Source organism: Bombus vancouverensis, unplaced genomic scaffold (assembly GCF_051014615.1).
Source record: "Bombus vancouverensis nearcticus unplaced genomic scaffold, iyBomVanc1_principal scaffold0060, whole genome shotgun sequence".
NCBI lineage: Eukaryota > Metazoa > Arthropoda > Insecta > Hymenoptera > Apidae > Bombus > Bombus vancouverensis.
This window is the reverse complement of record NW_027468951.1, coordinates 244,628-268,633: the sequence shown is the minus strand read 5'-3', so window position 1 is coordinate 268,633 and position 24,006 is coordinate 244,628. Positions and strand designations below refer to the sequence as shown.

The 24,006-nt window shown below is 37.8% G+C and overlaps 1 protein-coding gene across 1 annotated transcript; it reads right to left on the bottom strand.

Annotated features, from left to right (window-relative positions):
* Nucleotides 1-846: 846 nt before the first annotated feature.
* LOC143304857 (uncharacterized) lies at nucleotides 847-22,852 on the bottom strand. The gene is made up of 9 exons (XM_076627330.1): nucleotides 22,626-22,852; nucleotides 21,589-21,717; nucleotides 13,871-13,983; nucleotides 13,387-13,444; nucleotides 12,539-13,294; nucleotides 12,219-12,357; nucleotides 11,636-11,998; nucleotides 11,309-11,530; nucleotides 847-11,207 (listed from the first exon to the last, which is right to left on the bottom strand). Exons 2-5 carry the CDS (start codon nucleotides 21,629-21,631, stop codon nucleotides 13,167-13,169), a joined length of 342 nt encoding a protein of 113 aa, XP_076483445.1. The 5' UTR covers nucleotides 21,632-21,717; nucleotides 22,626-22,852; the 3' UTR covers nucleotides 847-11,207; nucleotides 11,309-11,530; nucleotides 11,636-11,998; nucleotides 12,219-12,357; nucleotides 12,539-13,166.
* Between the last annotated feature and the right edge of the window lie 1,154 nt (nucleotides 22,853-24,006).

The following is a 24,006-nucleotide window of genomic DNA, read 5'->3' as shown; positions in this document are numbered from 1 at the left end:
CCGCAATTAAGCAATTGTCGTTATTCAATCCGATTGTATTTGTTCGAGATTTGTGATAATGAATTTGGGCTCGAGGCGACAATCAGTCGCCGAATGTAGCCGCGGTCAAGGGATGAACGCTTTCTCTAACAGAGGTATAGAGAAATTCTATAGCTCTCCTTAAAAGAAATAATTGTAGCGGCACTCGACAGTAAACATTCCAACGGTTTCTGTCCCGTGGCTCGCCACACGCAGACCCTATTCTCCGGCTAAAATGATTACCAGATGTCGATGCATCTCCACAGTACATGTTCAGCAAGCTTGAGAACCCGTTATAAATTTTAAGATTTAGTTTACTAAAGTCCGTCAAACAGACAAACAGTTTTTGTCCCAACTACGTGAAGATAGGGGAAATGTATTTTTTTCACGAACGACGCTTCCCACTAGCAACCTTCCCTCGAGGGCGGCTAGCATCCTTTTCTCGATACCAACATGGAAATTGACCAATTGACAGCAACGTCAATTTCCCTCACTTTCCGAACAAGGGCTTTTCTCGACGAATCCGATGACCTCGTGTCCTTAGACACACCCCATCACAGTTTTCCTCTGCAGCATCACCCTGACGGAAAGTCATTCTCTCTCGTGATGTCTCAGTAGCGAGTTACATAGTGTCTTTACACTTGGTGAATATTCTACGTTTTAACAAAAAGTTAGTGTTCTTTCACTCGCGGGGAGACACGATCGTGTAGAAGCGCATCAACAGGAGTCGTAAATTCCTGTTACGATTGTTCAATCGACGCCGCGAGATGATCGATCCCCTATTGCGTTTAGGCTAATAGAGGTGGTTAATTGAAGTGCACACTGCTGTAACGGGTTTTCAGTTGTGTTTTATTAAGACACTGTGTATACACTGAGTGGTGAATTAACAGCAACCGGGATACGGTTGGACTCGGTTAGAACGTAAGATCAGGGGATGAGAGGGCGAGAGCGTAAGCGCGAATCGTTGCTGCGAACTGAGACTTCCCGAGGTTGCTGACTGACTGACTGGCTGCCTGACTGACTCACTGACCGACTGCTGACTGACTGACTGGCTGCCTGACTGACTCACTGACCGACTGCTGACTGACTCCCTCTTAGTTTTCCCCGAAGGAAAGCTTGATGCCGATTGGTCGTGACCCCGCTAAAGAAGCAGGACATGAGGAATTTCTCACCAGTGTCCGGGGTGATTTTATTGCTGGGGAAAACCAGTCGTTTCTATCCTATGTTTATGTGTTGGGTTTTCTCGTTCGGTGACTACCTGCCTTTTCCGAGCCTTTTTTAATAGCATAACAAACTCAAGGATTTTGCTAATCCGGACATAAACCGAAATGCTTCTAGACAACTAGATTGCTCGACACACATCTGGAAACAATTTAGCTAGAAGGTGACGTTTTATGGCCGGTCATTGAGTTTATTGGGGGTCTGGAAGCAGGTAGGTGGGCCGCTGGCCGCCAGGTAGCGTTGGCTGGGGTTCCGCTGCTCCATGCGACGCAACAGTTAGTTTAGTAATACTTGTACCGTAGACAAGCAAGTTGAGTACAACTTGGACTTTGGAAGGAAGCGCATTTTGTTATTCCGCTGACCGCGGATTCGTTATTGAACGTAGGATTATTGTCATTAGCATCTCGAGTATCTAATTACTACGGCTACTTGTCAAATTCTGTAATAATCATATTTGTACTAGTAAATATCTTCTCTGTTACATAACAACAATGGCTAATACAAATGAAGATTCGTTACACGCACCTAACCCTAATCATAATGTGAACCCGAAATATATATGCCAGAAATAATATATATGTCGGAGATGAAAGGAAAGCCGAAGCCTTTCCTTGGAAATTTTGGGAATATCCTCTAGTACTTTAGTCTAGATTTTATTATAGCTGTAATTGTTTAAAATTTGTGATAGCGAGATTGGGTTCGAGGTGACAATTGGTCGCCGAACGTAGCCACGCTAACGAGATAAGCGTTTTGCCTAACGGAGGTCTGGAGTAGTTGTATGGGTTTTCTGAGAAGTGAGATTGTGGCGGCATGCGGCCTCGAGAGCGGGCCTAGCCACGTGTGAGGTTACGTCGGAGGTGCCGATACAATGGGACATACATTGTATCAATAACCAAACTCCAAGCAGAAACTGCCTAGCAACGGCGTTCGGAACTTTCTCGATGCTTCTAACGAGTGCGTATAAAATTTCAGACGAGGCCGGCATTCGTGCGATTGCCTTGGAGAGTGACACCTCGAGCATTTTCGTCAATCGTATTTTGTGCCTAAGATTATTTTTACGCTTAGTAAAGAGTTATCTCGTTGGCCGTGGATTCGTTTGAACCCAACAAACACATTGTTAATAGTGTACATTAAATACATTATTCGTAAATCATATTATTCATTAATCTTACTATTCGTTAAGCTTATTATTCATTAGACTTATTATCTGTTAAACTTAATTATTCGTATAATTTATTATTTATTAACTTCATTGTTCATCAAATTTATTATTCATTAGACTTAATTATTTGTTAAGCTTTGTGATAGTCTTGTATATACGCGTACATATTGTCACGTCCCGCGCTCCGCACGCGCCGTAACGAGAACAAGAAAACTATCCCATGCAAAACGCGCGAATAAAGATTTGAATGCACAAACGAACACACGGCGCTACGAAACTAAAGGAAGGATTAACAAGGCAATTAACACCGCAACGATTCGAGGAATTGCATACAGAAATTCTATCATCAAACACAATTATGTAAACACACATTAAACGCACAATAATCTAGAAACAAAACCTTCAATACTATGTTGTCACAATACAAGATATATATGTATATATGAAATCAAATGATTGACACATAACCTCAAATACACAACACTATATCACTAAAGAATCTGAATGAAAATCACTTTGCCAGAAATATATACATATATACGTGTGCGTGTTCTATCTTATTAAAAGAAATTAATATAAAACAAATAATTAACATTTCATTTCGTATGAACACTATACGGGCAAGAGAAATAGGCATATAAATACGTATATACATATATATATATGTACGTGTGAGTGCATATGTTTTGTATTATCGAATGCTCTATAAAATAAACTACTCGAAACAATAAATAACGCGATCAAAGAATTACAAAACATTAGCTATACTGAAGTAACACACAACATAAACATATATATATACGTATATTCACACGAGATATACTACTGTCACTTTAAAATAATGTTAATAGATAAATGTTCTGATTGCGGTAGAATAAGGAAAAACGAGCGACAGACGAAAATTTACTTCGATATCAAACAAAACTAAAGACCCGCCACTAAAACTTTACTGATGACATTTATGAGCAGCCATGTTGGATTTATACGCGTCATGGCGACAGGAATATTAGGGATTAATGGAAGTCAGGCCCGAGAAACAAATCATGAAAACACATTGTTAACACTTTTCTTTAATAAATTTTGTGCGCAACTACAAATGTATAAAAAATATATATATATATATATAAAAGGGGGGCAATATAAAAATAAAAAAATAATATATATAATAAATAATAACAAACGTAAATAACCTAACACTATCAGATTTAAAATATATATATACAACACAAAACAAAATATATCAAAAATTAATAACAATAAGGAACATCAAACAGCGAACCAACGAAATTGAAGCAGCTACACTAAATCAAAATAGAAACAAGGAGCTCCGGGATAAAGTTCGCTGAACTCACGCATACACCAATAGCGCACAACAGGGGAAATTCCCTTTCTCCCAGAAGCATGGTGACGAAGATGCGCCTCCAAAACCTCTTCGGGAATTTCATTCGCAAAACGAACTTTCACGCAACGATCAGTATCAACGATTTCAACCAGAGGGGGTTCCCCTCACAGGACTGATAGAAAACTAAGTTGAAATATGGAACTTACATTTTGTCAGGTACGATTCCGAGAAGCCCAAAACTGCAACATCCCGATTCCCACGGAAGCGTACCCCCAGCGGACCACCACCCCGTGGGGGATGGCATTATAAATAAGCATAGCAACATAGCGCAGCGTTCATTAGTTTGTTCATAAATCTTGCGATCGTTTGTTATTACGGCTCATCATTCTTTGCGTCCATTACTGCGTTTAGAATTTGTATAAGTATTTTTGCGTTTCGGGGTCTTTAGTTTTTCGGTAAAGAAAAAGGAGTCGCGATTAAATAAAAGAAAATTTTAAGTCCTCATTACGGTATTAATTCAGTTAGCGAGTTACTCAATTTGTATCGAAATAGCTTAATAAAGTAAAGGCTGGTAAAAACCCTATATTCGAGATTAAATAATAAACCCAACAAACCTCGTCGATCACCGAAACACCTGGAGTAATGGCACCCGATAGCACCTTTTCCTCAAGGTAAGAGAATTAATTTTAAAAACTTTCTTCTTCTCTGGTAATCTCGTTGTCCTCGAGAATTGAATTAAAAACCTCCTATCATCGATTTCATTCATTTTCGCGAACGGTTTTAAAGATAGAAACATTGCTTAAATTTTAAACAAAGGTGTTGTCCGTTGTGTCGGCTTGTGCGAACGGTGTTTTCAACTACTGAAACATCCTCTGATCTTCGCATTCCTCCTCCCATTGTTGGTAAAATATTACCCGTCTTTGGGCAAGGCTTGCGAAATCACACGAGTTCCACGCAGAGAGGATCGTTAGAATCATCCTCGTTAATTAAACTCAAAAGGCAAGAAGATCGTGGCGACAGACTTCATCGTGGTAAATGAATTGAGTTTCGGTCCTAACGACAAACTACTACGGCGGAATTAAAAGAGAAGAAGAAGTCGAACGTAAAAATAAATTTATATAAAACAACGAACAATCTCATATTCCTATCTAATCCAGCAACGCTAAAATATAAATATCCAGCTAATAAAATATATATATATAATAACCTAAGCAATTCTACGTCAAAATAAAAATCCGTTCAACGAGGAAAAATATTCATTGTACCCAGCTTTAATCCTCTCCCGCGCTAGTATCCCTGCGCATAGCAAGTTAGCCGAAAAGTGAAATTCGTTTACCAGTTGCATTAAGCGTCAGTTAACGCTACCCTTTAAACGCAAAAGAAAATAATAAAAATAAAATATTTTGAAATAGTCTTTAGACTATTTCTGGTGGCAGCAACTATCGTATTAATTAATTACCTAAATCGGAATTAAATACACAATAATATCATTTCAACTTATTTCCCTTCAGATTACATACAAACTCAAACTATAAAAAAAAAAAATTTTTCAGTAAAATTTAAACTTAAGATTTGATCGATTTAAACAAACAAATTAATACGTAACATTTAGAGTAGTAAATTTTTGGTGGCAGCGGTGGGATCCGCTTCACGGAGGATTAAAGTTGGTTTAAACGATTTGACACGCTCCATAGTAGATTAAAGTTGTCACACTTGTTAATAAAATATATATTTAAAAAACAATGGCGACTGTAGTGGAATCGTTTGACGAAGAAATGGTTTTGACATTGTCGGAAAAGCTTAAAGCATGGGATGCGAACTTTCGCGATATGAGTGCAAAACTCGCCGAATTACAAAGCGGATTATTCGAACTTAAAACGAAACAGGAACCTCAAACACCCAAATCGCCGCCGACAGCGCAACAGGAAACGGTCCAGACAGGTGGACATACCCAGCCAATTAAGCTAAAAGACGCGATCGAATCGGTGCCAGTGTTTGACGGATATCGACCATCGGTATTCCATTTTTTAAGAGCTTGTGAGCGCGCGCGAAATATGATTCCCAGATATCAAGAACCTCAATTGGTAAAATTGTTAGTAAATAAGCTTCGTGGACACGCGTTCCTCGCCATCGAAGACACGGAATTAATGAGTTTAAATGATTTCGGAAACAAATTAAAGGATCTATTCGGCCCAAAGAAATCTCTTAATGAATATAAGGGAGAATTAGGAACGATATTTCAACGACCCGGGGAAGATATATTAGATTATATGGATCGCGTTAGAAATCTTAGATTAGCAATAATGGACGGAGAAAGAGGCGACTACGGCATCATATCCCCCGACGTACAAGATACTATAGATTGGGAAACGAGAGAAGCTTTCGTTAAAGGACTTCCGAACGAGGTATATGTACGAGTAAAAATAACAGGGTACCATACTTTAGAAGATGCGTATCGTCAAGCCGTTAAAGCAACACACGAATTGAGACAAATAACCGACAGAACGCGACCCCATCGACCGACACCCTCGAACTATTACAGACGCGATAACGCACGTCCCTCGAACACTAATAACAATATCAGAAACAACCGCCAAGATCGAAGATCAGTACCTCCATCGCAGAATTTTCCGAATACTAATAGACAAAATATCATGTGTAACTATTGTAAAAAAACCCGGACATTTAGTGAAGGACTGTTACAAATTTAAAGCCCGAGTAGACGCCGGATTAATCGTACCCTACGCTTCGAGACCGTCGGGAAACCAAACACGTCCTTCGGGAGAATGGGGCGAGCCACGAGGGAACGATACGCCGAATCGCCCGAGAGTACAAGCGGCAATCAGGCGACCGGCGCCGACGGCAACAAACAGGACGAGGGCAGCCACCCACGCGAGATCAACTCCACCACCCATAACGAGAGACGGAGCGAACGCAATGCCGACTATAAGATCGAACGAACAGCCACTAAATACTGTGGGGGAGTCATCCCACAACCAAACAAGGCCACAGACAGGGAATCCAGAATCTCAAGACAAAAGGGAAAGAGCGAAGCACAAGCAACCGGCGAAGGAAAATCATCAAGAGTTGAATTCAGATTCGGAAGGCGACCTCTCCGAATTATTTCAGTAAAATTTAACGATTCTCCAACGACCCCAACTGCACGAATAGTTTCCCCAAATCTAAAAACCAAGACGAGTTTATTGTTAGACTCTGGATCGGAAATCAATATTATCAAGAAACCTGCTTTACCCGATTCAGCCATCATCGACGAGAAAGAATCAATTGAAGTGCGAGGAATTACGGCAACGAGCCTGGTCTCCCTAGGGCAGACGGTAATACAGGTCGCGGGCCATCCGGTTATTTTTCACGTAGTCGATGATTCATTACTAATCGATCAAGACGGAATCTTAGGATCCGAATTTTTTGCAGGTTGTAAAGCTCGTTTAGATTATGAAGAAAAACATATCAAATGGGGAAATATTTATATTCCCTTCGACACTAAGGAGAAAATAATTATACCGAAGCGAAGTTCAATAACGTGTTCAATTAATATCGCTAATCCAGAGATAAAAGAGGGATTTATTCCAAGAATCGAGCCGAGCAAGGGAATCTATTTCGGAAATGCAGTTGTGAGGAATCATAAAGGAAAAGGCTATATAAGAGTAATAAATACTACTTCAAGAGATTACGAATTTACAACACCGACGATGGTAATTAAGGAATTTGAAAATCCCTCCCCGCTTCCTAGGACAGCGTGTAATACAGTTTTAAAATCGAAGGAAAGTAGATACGAAAAAATAAATGAGTTACTACGACTCGAACACTTGAACGAAGAAGAAAAGGAAAATGTAAAAAAATTGATTCGTAACAATCAAGATAGATTTCATATTCCAAGAGATACATTGGAGGCAACTGAAGTTCTGGAACATAGAATAATTACCACAGATAATATACCAATTAATACCAAACAGTATCGATATCCGCCAATACATCGAGAAGAGATAAATCGACAGATTCAAGAATTGCTAGATACGGACGTAGTGGAACCATCAATATCTCCATATAACTCCCCGTTATGGATTGTGCCCAAAAAACCCGATTCGCAAGGAAATAAACGCTGGAGATTAGTTATCGATTATAGAAAATTGAACGATAAAACGATTGGCGATGCCTTCCCATTACCCAACATCACAGAAATATTGGATCAATTAGGAAGTGCAAAATATTTTTCCACGTTTGACTTAGCATCAGGCTTTCACCAGATCCGTATGTCGCAAGAGGACGCCCACAAAACGGCATTTTCGACACCATACGGACATTTTCAATTCAAAAGAATGCCCTTTGGATTAAAAAATGCCCCAGCAACATTTCAACGTTTAATGAACTCGGTATTATCGGGTCTGCAAGGAATAGAACTATTCGTCTATCTGGATGACATAGTGATTTATTCCAGATCTCTCCAGGAACACGAAATTAAATTTAATAAATTAATGGAAAGACCGAGGACAGCCAAATTACGATTACAACCCGATAAGTGTGAATTTTTACGGCATGAGGTGAATTATTTGGGACATATAATTAGTGAGGATGGCGTGAAACCCGATCCAAAAAAGGTCGAAGCCGTATCAAAATTTCCACGACCAAAGAAGGCGAAAAATATCAAACAATTTCTGGGACTAGCAGGATATTACAGAAGATTTATACCCGATTTCTCCAAGGTCGCGAAACCATTGACACAACTATTAAAGAAAGATACTCCCTTCAAATGGACGGAAAATCAAGAAGATGCATTCAATAATTTAAAAACAGCGTTAATGACGAAGCCCATTCTACAATATCCAGACTTTTCTAAACCTTTTAACCTTACCACAGACGCATCAGGATATGCAATAAGCGGTGTACTGAGTCAAGGGCCAATCGGAAAGGATTTGCCGATTGCGTATGCCTCAAGACTATTAAATTCTGCCGAACAAAACTACTCTACTGTCACGGTGGTCGTGAGAACGCAACGAAAGGATGGTTATGCCTCACATACCTTGGTCAGCAAAATGATGGCTAAGCAGTAATAGAAACCCTATGTGACCGGCATCCAGCGATAGCCCCTCCACAGGAGCCGGGTCCTTGATATAAAAAAGTACCTCTCGAGTCGTTGTAAGAACATTCTTTTCTGTGCTGTTTGACCATTCTGTATTGTTACTCTGTCAGTGTTCAATAAATTTTCTAATAACAATCAAAATTTAAGTACGAATTTCTCACCTTGCGTGCGGAACGTGAAATTACCCCGAATCGACGTGACACTACCATAGAAAAGGAGTGTCTGGCAATTGTTTACAGCGCAATGCACTTCCGACCGTATCTTTACGGAAGAAAGTTTACTATCGTAACCGATCATAAACCTTTAGTGTGGATGCATTCTATCAAAGATCCTACTTCTAGAATTTGGAAATGGAAATTAAAATTATCGGACTTTGAATTTGATATTGTATACAAAGAAGGCAGAGCGAACGCAAACGCAGACGCATTATCTAGGAACCCTCCAGAAGTTTGTTTACCAATCAGAAAGAGAGAGGAAGTCTCACCGATTCGCTATCCTGTCCCAAAAAGATTCGAAATAGACACGTCAACGGAAGACTCTCCCGTATTCGAAGCCAAACCACGCGTCTTGCCTCAACCCAGTGATTCCAAAAACCAAGGAAAGGGTTTTACCCGAAAACATTTTACAATAGAAGAAACCCCCATAAAATATTTAGACCAAGCACTAACAGAAATCAATGTAAGTACAGACAGAGAAATAACCAATCGAGAAAAGGAAGACACGGACACGACAAGCGAAAAAGAAACCTCCACTGTAGTTCCAGAACTAATTCAACAACAAGAAAAGGACACGAGACCTACGATAATTGCGGAACTAAAAATTTCGGAAACCCGAGACTCAATTGCAAGAGTAAGTGACCATAAAGTAGTATTTATAGATATACACGGCAAACCGATAGATAAAGGAGCCTTAGAAATGAAGGAAACGGGAAAATTGCCTCGTTATGAAGATTTAATGTTAGAAAAAGCAAGATTGAATTACGATTCCGGAAAATACATTGTATCCCTACCGATAAAGGAAAATAGAAATATTCCAATAACACCAGACAATTTATTAAACTCGCTAAGATCTCTATTAGACGTAGTAAATGAAAAACAGTTAACTTCGTTTAGCATTAGCAAAGGAAACTTGGAGGAAATACCCTGGCGATATACAATCAGAAAATTAAAGGAAATATTTATGGAAAAAACCTTATCCATCACCATTTGCACTGGAGAAGTAATTACTCCACCTGTGGAAGCGCGGAACAACATAATACGAGAAAAACATGAATCAAGCGTAGCAGGACACAAAGGAATTACCAAAACTTATCAAAGAATACGACAACACTACTATTGGGAAAATATGAAAAAGGAAATTCAAGATTACGTAAGAACATGTAAGGAATGTCAATTAAAGAAACTCACAAGAATAAAAGCAAAACAACCAATGGTACTTACAGACACACCAGGTAAAGCATTCGATAAAATTAGTATGGATATTGTAGGACCATTACCAAAAACTCAAAAGGGAAATGAATATATATTAACCATCCAAGATTTATTAACAAAATACTCAATTGGGATTCCACTAGGAGGAATCTCTTCAGCCGAGATAGCGGACGCTTTTGTAAAGCGGTTTATTTGTCGTTTCGGATCACCGAGAGCTATTCTCACTGATCAAGGAACGAACTTTACATCCTCACAAATGAAGAAAGTAGCAAAGAGATTCCGCATCAAACAATACACCACGACGGCATATCATCCACAAAGTAACGGTTCAATCGAAAGATCTCACCACGTACTGATTGAATATCTCAAATTATACATTGAAAATTCCAGAAATTGGGACGAATGGGTAGAATTAGCTATGTTTTCTTATAATACCTCTGTACACGAAGGAACGAAATTCTCTCCGCACGAATTAGTTTTTGGACATTTAGCCAGAGAACCTACTGGTGAAGTAATAATCGAAGAGAACATGGAACCAACATACGCAGAATATCTCGAAGACCTGTTCGATAAAATTAACACCGTACAACGAATGGCAAGAGAAAATTTAATAAAATCCAAACTAAGATCAAAAGAATATTACGACCGACGAATCAACCCCCAGGATTTTAAAGTAGGAGATTCGATATATTTACTAAAAGAACTCAGTAAAGGAAAATTCTCCGATCAATATACTGGACCATATAAAGTGCTAGAAATCCTGCAGAACCAAACCGTCAAGATTGAAGTAAAAGGGATTCCGCGAACAGTGCACTTAAACAAGCTAAAACTAGCGCATAATCGAAATAAACAATGAATAAAGTGATTTCAGTGGGCAACGTAGTGCAGTAGTGTATGTTGTAGTGCTGTTCGTCGAATAATACAGATATCGAACACCTAAAAGGAAAAAGGGAAAATTATTATATGTGTTTCAATTATTGCTTAAATATAAAACGTGTTAACTCAATGAACAATTAACTAGTGAAAGTGAAAGTTACCTTGTGAACAAGTGATCAACATACAAGAAAGTGTACGTGCAAGTATAGGTTATGGATCGTTGTTTGTGGAACATAATGTATGACAGCTACCTAAAATAAGTGAATAAATTAGTCTCAATTGTCTCAGTGCAAAATACGAGGTTACTAAGTGTTATAACTATATTGTGGATAAATCAAAAGGAAGTGTGACACTGTTCGTCGAATAATACAGATAGCGAAAACCTAAAAAAGAAAAAAAAAAGGAAAATTATCATGTGTACTCCAATTATTGTTTGAATATACAACGTGTTGATTCAATAAAATTAAAAGAGTGAAAGTGAAAGTTACCTTGTGAACAAGTAATCATCATACGAGAAGGTTTACGTGCAAAATAGGTTATGGATCTCTGTTTGCGAAACACCATGTACAACAGCCAGCTGAAAAATAAATGAACCAATTAACTTCAATTGCCTTAATGCAAAATACAACAGTACTAAATGTTATAACAATACTGTGGAAGCATTGCACTGTTCATCGAACAACACAGATGGCGGAAACCTGAAAAGAAAAGAAGTTTATTACAAGTGCTCCAATTACTGTTTGAATGTGAAACGAGCTAGTTCAACGAATAACTAAAACGGTGAAAGTGCAACTTACCTCATGAACAATTAATCACCATACAAGGAAGCGTACATGCATGAATTTCGCAGACTAACAAGAAGAAATAAAATAGTTGATAAAGTATAGAAAGCGGTTAGAAAATAATCAAGATAGATTAATTGAGAGTTAGTAATAAATGTACCCGGAGTAAAGGGATATTTGGTTATGTATTAATCTACGTAGTATTGTGATGTTAATTTGTAATGCACAATAGTGGTCGCACATACAATGCATTATATATATATATTAAATTAAATAAATTAAACACCACCTTTATGACCACAGATATAAGACGATTGAAGGCAGCCGTAGTAGAAGGCAGCCGTAGTAAATATCCAAGGCATATCAAAGAATCGGATGATGTTGCGGGAACGATCCAGGTAAGTGATGCAGCAACGAAAGAGTAGAATCTGAAGAATTACAGACAATGTTAATCTAACAAGTAGATTTTAATCACTAATAAAGAAACCAATTCATATCATACACAAAATAATAGCAAATAGCAAGTACATGCAATAATAAATTAATAGGGAAAATAAGAAAGGTTAATAAACACAGGAATAGGTTAGAAATTAATCAAGATAGACTAACTAAATATTAACAACATGACTGAACTCGGTGCAAAAGAATAAAGTTACGCTACACAAAATATCTGGTAACACAATACACAAAAAACATTAACTAAATTAAACAAGACTTATATAAATGCAAGTCACGTATAATCAAAACAATGACTATCGAAATTCGATAACAATACAATCCATGCTATCACATTAAGGTAGCACACGGTATTGACACACACAATATCATGAAACACAAAACAATATTACAAAAACATTACTAAGTAAAATTATAGTGATTAACAATTAATTAACTATTTCAACGACACGCTACTGTTGACATTAAACCAACGCCATACCAAAGATACACGCGAGCGGCCATGTTGAAAAATTCGTCGCGCTCGCATACAAATAATAGCCAATAGAATGTAATACGGCATCACAATAGTAATGTTAGGTACTAAGAAAAAAAAAAACAACAACAAAAAAAAGGGGAGAGAGTTAAGGAAAATACATATAATAAATAACAACTAACATAATCATAACATATTATATATATTATATTATATACAGAGATACAGTATTCATACAAGGAACAGGTCCGAATGAAACATATATATATAAAAAAAAAAAAGAAAAAAAAATATATAATATATATATTAACTATTTTTGTATGTGTGTATAGAACTGATGGCGAATTCATCAACCATTCTCTGAACGACGGATGGAAGAACATGTAGATGTTGTCCAGACGTTTCACGAGGAATCCAGAGAGCATTTTGAATCTCTGCAGAAAATCCTTCCATGCATGTTCGTTTACAAAAATCTGACAGACATCGAAAGAATTTTTTTTTTATTCCAAGGAATAGCAATCCGTACCATAGAACTGTAAAGCACCTGTACGCCACTCACGAAACCAAATACTTTTGCTATCCACCTGTAAACAAATGACATTTATAACTATGCATATAACTTTCACCTAATGTTTAACAATATATACATACACGCATGTTGTAAAGTAGGCGATATCTATTGATAATCTAAGTGACTCGTAAAATAAGTCGTCATATTTACCATTGCACGCACATATATATATATATATATATATATATATATATATATATATATATTATATATATTATTATATTGAATATATATATATATATATTCAAAGACAAGCTATAATTGTAATAAAAAAAAAATAATAAAAAAAAAACAACACACAAAAAAAAACATATAAACTTTTTTTTTATATATTAATAATAATAATAAAAGGTTATTCTTATTTCTAATAAACCCGAGAGTAAGAAAGGATTTAATAAATTGTTGATAGGAAGATGAACTGCCTAGTCATCGTACTCACCCTCATCAAAATAACACACGGCCTGGTAGGATATGACTGCAATGGCAACCACCTCAATGTTACCACTATCTCTCTAAACTCCATCGGGGACTGCAGCATACAGCCTACATTGACTGAAACCCAAGATATTTATATACAATTACTTCAACTCTCAGAATTTGAATTTACCAATGTAAGGCAATGCAAGGTGCAAATAACTCGAATTGTATATTACTGTGGCATGCACTCTCACACGTCGGCAGTGCATAACGGATTCGCCGAATACCTCCATGAGACAACCGCCCAACAATGCGCAAGGATGCACCAAGACGGCACGTTTTCACTCGGACCACAAAACCTTATAGTTGGCCTAAAGGATAATGCAACAGAAACAAGATCGCTTGTCCTAGCCGGCAAGCTAACAGACGACGGCAGCTGCCAGGGAACACAGTATGTAGACCCATACTTAATTATTCGTATAATTTATTATTTATTAACTTCATTGTTCATCAAATTTATTATTCATTAGACTTAATTATTTGTTAAGCTTTGTGATAGTCTTGTATATACGCGTACATATTGTCACGTCCCGCGCTCCGCACGCGTCGTAACGAGAACAAGAAAACTATCCCATGCAAAACGCGCGAATAAAGATTTGAATGCACAGACGAACACACGGCGCTACGAAACTAAAGGAAGGATTAACAAGGCGAGGGCAACTAATAAATCCAATCAGTATAAAAAAAAATAATAAATGAAACCAGCTAACGGATTGAACGAGTTACGAACCAAACAAATAAACCGGGAAATAAGAATAACTACAAAAGGGGAAATAATTGAAACACCAGATATACATGTATATATAAATATATTTTAATCAATCAACTTGGAGAGTTACATATAAATATAAACATATATGCTAGACATGTAATGAACTAGTAAATACTAGAGTCAATGCTTATAATACTATGCAACAAATACAATATTATCGATTTGTTACGACCGTTCGCGGAGAGACGCGGTCGCGAGGAAAACGCGTCAGCGAGAGGCGTAAATTCTCGCTACGATTCGGTGAATCGACGCCGCGAAGTAGTCGTTTCCCTGTTTCGATTAAGATAACAGAGGTGGTTAAATGAATATGACACAGTAGTAAGTTATATTTCACCGTTTATTCCAACAACTTATAACGAAGACAGTTACGCTGATGCGTATGTACGAGATGAGCGAGTGACTGATCTGCGGGTGTGTATACCCGGTGGAAGGATGTTGACCGTTCGAAGGATGTAAAATCAGTACTGTACTGGGAGACGATGATGTGTCGGAGGAGAGCTAAGGATGGGTGTGTCTAGCGCACGGGACCATCGGATTTGTTGGTGCCGATGTTATTTAGGAGAGTGAGGGAATAGGCTTCGTTTCTAATTGGTTAAACGAAGGGTCTTAACCGCCCTCGAGAGAAAGTGGTTAGTGGGAGGACAGTTGCAGCGTACGTGCGAAAAACCAACTTTCCTTAGTTAAGCCGTGGTAGACAATAGTCTTTGGAAATTCTTCCGAACCAGATGTTTGTTTTGTTTGAAGGACCTTTCCTAGGAAATCTATGAGATTTATGGAAGGTCCTTGAAACTATGGAGGATACGCTGCGAGTATCCGAAGACATCTGGTTGCCACATTGCCCGCGGTGTGTGGCCTCGGCTAGGTAGAGTGTTACGCGACGTAACATACTCCTCCCGTCGAGAGGGTACCGATCAAAAGGAAATTTTGGGTTCTTGGGGAAAGGATCCTTGGAAATTTTGGGAACATCCTCTAGTACCTTAGCCTAGATTTTATTATAGTTGTAATTGCTTAAGATTTGTAATAAGCGAGATTGGGTTCGAGGTGACAATCGGTCGCTGAACGTAGCCACGGTCACGGGATGGATGTTTTATCTAACGGAGGTCTGGAGTGGTTGTATGTGTTTTCCGAGAAATGTGGTTGTGGCGGCATGCGGCCTCGAGAGCGGGCCTAGCCACGTGTGATGTTGCCTCGGAGGTGCCGATGCAATGGGACATACATTGTATTAGTAATCAAAACTCCAGGCAGAAACTGCCTAGCAACGGCGTTTGGAACTTTCTCGATGCTTCCAACGAGTGCGTATCAAATTTCAGACGAGGCCGGTATTCGTGCGATTGCCTTGGAGAGTGACACCTCGAGCATTTTCGTCAATCGTATTTTGCGCCTAAGATTATTTTTACGCTTAGTAAAGAGTTATCTCGTTGGCTGTGGATTCGTTTGAACCCAACAAACACATTGTTAATAGTGTACATTAAATTCATTATTCGTAAATCATATTATTCATTAATCTTACTATTCGTTAAGCTTATTATTCATTAGACTTATTATCTGTTAAACTTAATTATTCGTATAATTTATTATTTATTAACTTCATTGTTCATCAAATTTATTATTCGTTAGACTTAATTATTTGTTAAGCTTTGTGATAGTCTTGTATATACGCGTACATATAATCTCGGCTTTGTGAAACGATGGCTAGTCCACGCGAAGAGTTGTCCCTCGCCCAAAATTCCGATCTTAACCCGACATATATTTTAAATAACCCAGAGCGGTCGGAGCCTATATCGAATCGATAAAGTTTGGACCCACGTAAAAATAAGTATAAAGCTCAGGAGTTTTGTCGTTTGGGTATTCAATTGTGTGTTCACTATCGTTACTACTCGCACTCCGCACTCGTAGTACAAATCGACAAATTTTTACAATTTGTTAATTTATCAACCACGGTTGATCATTTTACAATCCACAGGAAAATGATAACATGCTCGATATTCTAGTTCGTGTTTGAAGATACATAAAAAATATATATTTATGCACTTCCTATACTACATATCTCATTGAGCATGTGAAAACTCGCTAGTAGAACGCTAGTAGTAGGTTATGAAAATACATCTAATTCATAAATATATTGTGAAAATTATGTAAAGAAATATAAATAGAAGATAAATTTGAGATAACAAAATGATAGCACGCGCCATACAAAATATATGTCGGGTTTACATTAGAATTAGGGTTAGGGGCGTGAAACGAATCTTCGTTTGGGTTACACGTTGTCGTTATGCAATGGAGAAGACATTGACTAGTGCAAATACGATTATTATAGAACCAGACAAGTAACCGCGGTAATTAGGTGCTCGAGAAACTAATGACAATGATCCTAGGTTCAATAACGAATCCGCGGTCGACGGGATGATAGATGAACGTACTCACAAAATCTAAGTCGGACGCGTAATATTCACTGGTCGTAAAGAGTTACTCCTTTCATCAATGAGATCGCGAGAAAGAATGTCTTTCCCGTCCCGATCATGCCACAGAGGAAAACTATAATGGGGTGTGTCTAAGGACACGAGATCATCGGAATCGTCGAGAAAAGCCTTCGTTCAGAAAGTAAGGGAAATTGGCGTTGCTGCTAATTGGTCAATCTCCATATCGGTGGTTAGAAAAAGATGCTAGCCGCCCTCGAGGGAAAGTTGCTAGTGGGAGACGCCGCTCGTTGAAAAATATGTCTCCCCTATCTTCCCGTAGTTGGGACAAAGACTGTTTGTCTTTTTGAAGGACTTTAGTTAACTAAACCTTAAGATTTATAACGGGCCCTCGAGCTAGCCGAACATGTACTGCGGAGACGCATCGACATCTGGCAATCATCTTACTCGAAGAATAAGGTCTGCGTGTGGCGAGCTACGGGACAGAGACCGTTGGAATGTTTACTGTCGCGTGTCGCCACGAATATTTCTTTTAAGGAGAGCTATAGAATTACTCCATACCTTTGTTAGACAAAGCGTTCATCCCGTGACCGCGGCTACGTTCGGCGACTGGCTGTCGCCCCGAGCCCAAGTTCATTATCACAACTCTGGAACAATTACAATCGGATTGAATAACTACAATTGTTTAATTACAGCTATAATAGACTGTAGGTTACAATATTGCGGGATGATTAAAAATTCCAAAGGCTCCGGTGTTCTTTCATCTCCGACATATATAATTCGTGACATCCTTGTAAAATCTAGACATGATTCTTTTGTTAGTTTTTCGTAATTGTATCACAATTTTAAGATTAATTAAACGAATATTTAATAATGATTTTAACACCGAAAATAACGATTATTATACTGCGAATTTTTATATGAATACAGTATGTTAGAATATGTGAAATATAAGGTCCGGCCAAATAGCATCAACAAACGAAAAACAGTTTTGTACGAAGAAAAACAAGAAAGACATAAAGAATAATACACTTTGTTTTCGAGAAAATTGATCTTGGAAATCTGTTTGAAACATGTAAATTTGGTTAGTCTCCGACTAAGTAGACGGAAGTTATTCTACTTGCAAAAATAAGAGAAAAATGTTGAATAAAATCTTTCCGTATGAAGCTTCATTTTCAAGAAAATCGAATTTCTTCGTGCTCGGTTGATAACACTGTTCGACACATATTTAATTTTGCAACCTTCAATAGGCGATTCTTGTAGACTTTTGCGAGCTACACTCGAATTTGCAAACCGTTTTTTCCTATAACTCACAATTTTTGAAAAAGTCAATTTTGAAGAAAATTGGAAATTTTCAACTTTGGAAATATTTTATCTCCTTATAGTAGCAGCTATTGAGTTACGGCTGAGACAAAAAAATTCTGTGGACTCTCCCGAATAAAATGATATGTATTGTTATTGCATTATGAACATTTAAACATGTTTAAATAATTATTAGAGCGAAAAAGCATCTCAGACGCAACATTTGTTCTTACATTTCTCAGTTTATTCAAAAAACTAAAGGTCTAGGAGAAAATGTAACTACAATACGCGATACAACAAACACTTCTGCTAAGGCAAGCATCATCTACCGTATTTCATTTGCGATATAGAAGCACAACTCACGATGGCTTGTTCGCCATTCGGTAGAACGGAACCGCTAAACGCACGTAGTTCTACTTTCATCGAAAATATTAACATTATCAAGATTTTTAGATTTCTTATATCGCTACTTGGTATTGATGGTGGCACAACTAAAAAGAATTTCGAATTTGCTTTTATTGAATAGCAAATCTACATTATGCTTTTCTTTCTATCATATAAAACGGTAAATTTAAAATTCCGTCAGTTTTGCGCTACAGGACAAAATTATTAGGTATCACCCTGACCTTAGTTTTACGATAATAATTTCATATCTTCAGTTGTTTGCGACACTATAAGTGGAAGGTCATACTGCTTTCGCGAATAATGGTATATCTTGTGTTTAGTCAGTCTGATAATGTTATTGAAATGACTCGTTGAAATTCTCTTCGAAAATTTTAAAAAGCCTCTTCTCTAAAATTTACCTTTTTGCGAATTGCGATATATGTTTCTGCTTCATCGATTGAAAAATATTTACTGAAAAATATTCCGTCAATTTTGGAAGTTTATTTTCAAACTCTTCTTTCTCATTCATTTAAAAATTCCCTTTCTCGAGCTCTGCATTCGAATCTCTCCGACGCTTTGACATTTCACAAATAATAATTTGTGAATCATATACTTGTAAATAATAATTTGTCACGACAGTTGTAGTTTTCTGATAGTTGTGAGATAAGTACCGAGGATCATAATCCTTCTACCAGAAGGTTCATCGTCTTCTCTGCTCCGTGGCTGGGGTTCTTTCTAGAGCATCGTTAAGCCAGTTTGAGAATTTCTTGTGACATTTGCTCTCGAAAGTACACTGAAATTGTGCATCCATTTGAGAGTTTAAGTTAGAAAAATTTACCAAATGTCCAGCTGAACAAATTCTAAAGTACAAATTGAATATTAAAAAAAAAAAAAAAATTGAGTGCAGCTTGAAAGCTTGTTATCACACACTCTCAGAATCGTCTATTTGAGATTCGCTCGTTCGTTTGTCCGTCTGTTCTACAGTTTGTTTCGAAATACAAGTGAGGTGAGATAACGACTCAACGAAAGGCTTTGTGCTCTTATATTTGCGTACAATTACATACAATTGGGTGTAGAGATAAAATACGGATAATGTTACGCCACGAGGCTTACCACAGGCTGTATTTTCTAACCGTCGCTCGCGGTCCTACAACGTCGCAGACGGATCGTCGCGGCTGCCCGGCAAACAAACATTGTAGTGGCAAGCGCATGGTTCATTAAGCAGGGCGACCTCCAGAAACATCGACTCGTGGCCGTTATTTTACCTCGCGTAAAAGAATGTGGCGTGATCCGAACGTAGTGGGGGTCGCCTTCCAGAAAAAACGAAAATAATCGAAGGGAGTTCAGTTCCTTCTGACGAGTCAAACGTGACACTTCGACAAATCTGACGAGCAAACGAATTTATCTAGAGATATCGCAAAGTCGAGTCAAATTTCTGTAACATCTTCATCATATTATTGTAAAATATATTGTTCTATGTTAACCTGTTAATACAGTGTTACATTCATTAAACCACCTCTGTTATCCTAAACGAAATAGGGGAACGACTATTTCGCGGCGTCGATTAACATCATCGTAGCAAGAATTTACGCCTCTCGCTGACGCGTTCTCCTAGCGGCCGCGTCTCTCCGCGAACGGTCGTAACAGATAAAGTAGGATAAACAGAGATAGTCGCCTCTCACTCTCCACTGGAGTTGTAGCATGGAACGCCGTAACAACTGAGAGTCTCCTCTCGAGCTCAAAGGTTAAGGGCACAGAGCTATCGGCGATGTCAATAGTTTTCAATAGAAGACAAGGGAGCTTAGTCAGCGAGTTTAAGCGAACGTCTCTTTTTACCTAGCAGTTAAATAATATTTCAATCTCCCGTAATACCCATTCGCTCTATCACACCTACATATATTATGAATAAAATATAAGAGTTAGGTTCACGTTAGGGCATTGATCCGGTAGCAACTGACGCATATGTCGCTTTATTTTTAATTAAGATGTGACGATATGACTTTATGATTTACAGTTTTGCCCTCCTTTTGAGATAACGGCTACTTTAGAATAAGACTAAACAAAAATACATAGATGTTTCGATGATAAACGATAGCGATATGAGTATTCAGCGCCTTAAAAATTAATTACGGCAGAGAATTTTTTAGATTAGAAACTAAAAGTAGAATATTAAAGTTTGTGTTTGTAAGATCAGAAAAGTATTACATTTTTCTGAATATTTCTTTTCATTATTTTCTATCATTTTTCATTCGTTATTTTGTTTTATATATTAAGATGAATACAATAAATAATACAAACAAACTTCCGAATAAATAAAAATATAAACCTATTTCACTCCACAATTCAAAACTTCTAAAGTGTACTTTATTTTCTACTCTAAAAAGCTTTTCAAGACATTCAGATATTCTTCAGATATTAGTTCCTATCAGTACATACACGTCGCTATTAACAAAATGTTTATGTATTTCCACTACCCTTGTTCTAAAATAGCTATTATTTTGAAAATATGTAAAAAAATCTTTTAATCCTTTTAGGAGATGTATGGCTAAACTGAGATCGCAGGTGAAATTAAATTTTCGATGTTCTGTAAACTTTTGCTAGCACTAAAGATAGCAAACAACAATTCATGCCAAATAATTGTGGACGAAATAAATTCAAAATTAATTTCATACACAAGCAAAGCACGCGATTCACTGTTGATTTGAGAATCTTCTGCTCCTTCACTTAATTTTTCTAGTGCACCTTCATTAATCTCTAAAAAGCTGGCATTTTGCCACTGAAATTTTGAATTTGTATACAACTTACATATTGCACAAACTTTGCAAGTTTGTTCCTGAAGTTCGGCCATGGCAAATATCACTCAGGACCAGTTTACTGGATGATTGCACCGAATGAACCACTGGTCTCCAAAACGGTCTGACAATTATTATTACACTAGAAGTAATTTTTAGCATGATAAAGTAATATATATGCTTGTTACATGTTTCTTATTCAGGATAACATCTCAAATTTGATTTATTTCGCTTATTTCCTTTATTCGTAGAAAGTGCTTTGTATAAACAAATATTAATAACACTTATATCCACTAATTTGCAAAAATTCAGAACTGTGATTGATCGATATTCATCTTGCGTGGCATGTGACACAGAAATGTAAACTGTTCGTCTGAATACGCATATAACATACACACACGTTATAAAATATGTTTATATCAGTCAGTATCGTTTCATTACCAGTCAACTCACCAAAAATAGAATTTGTTTCTACTTTGTGCACTCTTCTGTTTGGATGATCACTTTCGATGAAACGCGGATGAAAATTTCGATGAATATCTCAAAATGAAAAGGAGTACATTCGGATTATGGATCGCAGTAGTTCTCACGGATGGTTCTCGACCGATCGGACTAGCCCTTTCGCTATTACGGGCGACTATAGTCGCCCTGCGTAAGACATCTCGTATTTTACATACAACGAGTATTGTACAAGCCTTCATTAGCAATAAAATGGTGAGACAAGAGGGCATTGTATATGTTGTCCTCTTTCCGCAATGAAAAATTTGTTGATACGAAACGTCTTTATCGCACGCAAAAAATGATTAAAAAACTGAAGTGTGTTATCAATTATAATCGATTGATGTGGAGCGAATCGCGATACCAGTGCCAGATTTGTGATGTTGTCCTGTGTGTAACACCATGTTTCGAAAAATACCACACGCAATTCCATTATTAAAAGCTATTCGTATCCATACAATTATATTATATTATATTATATTATTATATTCTATAATGTTATTTGTTTTCAAATTGTAATTAAAAGTGAGTATGTTAAGAAGTTATAAATACCCTGTTTTGAGGAAAGCTTTTTTCTTCGAAAAACACCGTCAGAGCAGCTTGGTTTGCAGTGAGGCGTAAACGCGGTTGCTGATGTCACGTCGATTCGGGGTAATTTCACGTTCCGCACGTAAGGTGAGAGATTCGCACTTCAATTATGATCGTTATTACAAATTTTATTAGAAACTGACAGAGTAACGATACAGAATGTTTTAACAGAACAGAATAGAATGTCGAGTACTGACTTGGGAGGTATTTTTATATCAAGGGTTTGGTTCCTGTGGAGGGGTTATCGCTGGATGCCGGACACATAGAGATTCCGTTACTGCTTAGTTACTGCTTTGATGGCTAAGGTATGTGAGATATAATTATCCTTTCGCTGCATTCCCACGGTCACCGTGACATTCCCCCCTCCTTAGCTTCGCTTTGCTCCGCTAAAGCGTAAGGCTCTGATGGGGCTTCTAAGTTGAATGATACCCTCATCTTCGTCTTCGGTGATATTTCGGAAGGTGACCGTCCTTGGTACTGTTGATGTTTGATCGATCCTGTTTACACGAGCGGTAGGGCAGAGTATTTTGATACATACATTTTTAGGAAGTGATCGGCGTAGATATTCGAATATTACATTTGTACATTACATATGTCGGGTTTACATTAGAATTAGGGTTAGGGGCGTGAAACGAATCTTCGTTTGGATTACACGTTGTCGTTATGCAATAGAGAAGACATTGACTAGTGCAAATACGATTATTATAGAACCGGACAAGTAACCGTGGTAGAGTAGGTAATCGAGAAACTAATGACAATGATTCTAGGTTCAATAACGAATCCGCGGTCGACGGGATGATAGATGAACGTACTCACAAAATCTAAGTCGGACGCGTAATATTCACTGGTCGTAAAGGGTTACTCCTTTCATCAATGAGATCGCGAGCGAGAATGCCTTTCCCGTCCCGATGATGCCACAGAGGAAAACTATAATGGGGTGTGTCTAAGGACACGAGATCATCGGATTCGTCGAGAAAAGCCTTCGTTTAGAAAGTAAGGGAAATTGGCGTTGTTGCTAATTGGTCAATCTCCATATCGGTGGTTAGAAAAAGATGCTAGCCGCCCTTGAGGGAAAGTTGCTAGTGGGAGACGCCGCTCGTTGAAAAATAGGTCTCCCCTATTTTCCCGTAGGTGGGACAAAGACTGTTTGTCTGTTTGAAGGACTTTAGTTGACTAAATCTTAAGATTTATAACGGGCCTTCAGGCTAGCCGAACATGTACTGCGGAGACGCATCGACATCTGGCAATCATCTTACTCGAAGAATAGGGTCTGCGTGTGGCGAGCTACGGGACAGAGACCGTTGGAATGCTTACTGTCGAGTGTTACAACTATTTCCTTTTTAAG

What these genes read in the sequence shown, in the direction of transcription:
- LOC143304857 (XM_076627330.1), bottom strand. Translation starts at nt 21,631, where the DNA reads ATGGCCGAACTTCAGGAACAAACTTGCAAAGTTTGTGCAATAT. An exon ending in TTGCAAAGTTTGTGCAATAT is followed by an intron (nt 13,984 to 21,588) that starts GTAAGTTGTATA and finishes CTTGGGTTTCAG; the next exon opens with TCAATGTAGGCTGTATGCTG. An exon ending in AGGTGCTTTACAGTTCTATG is followed by an intron (nt 13,295 to 13,386) that starts GTACGGATTGCT and finishes GATTTTCTGCAG; the next exon opens with AGATTCAAAATGCTCTCTGG.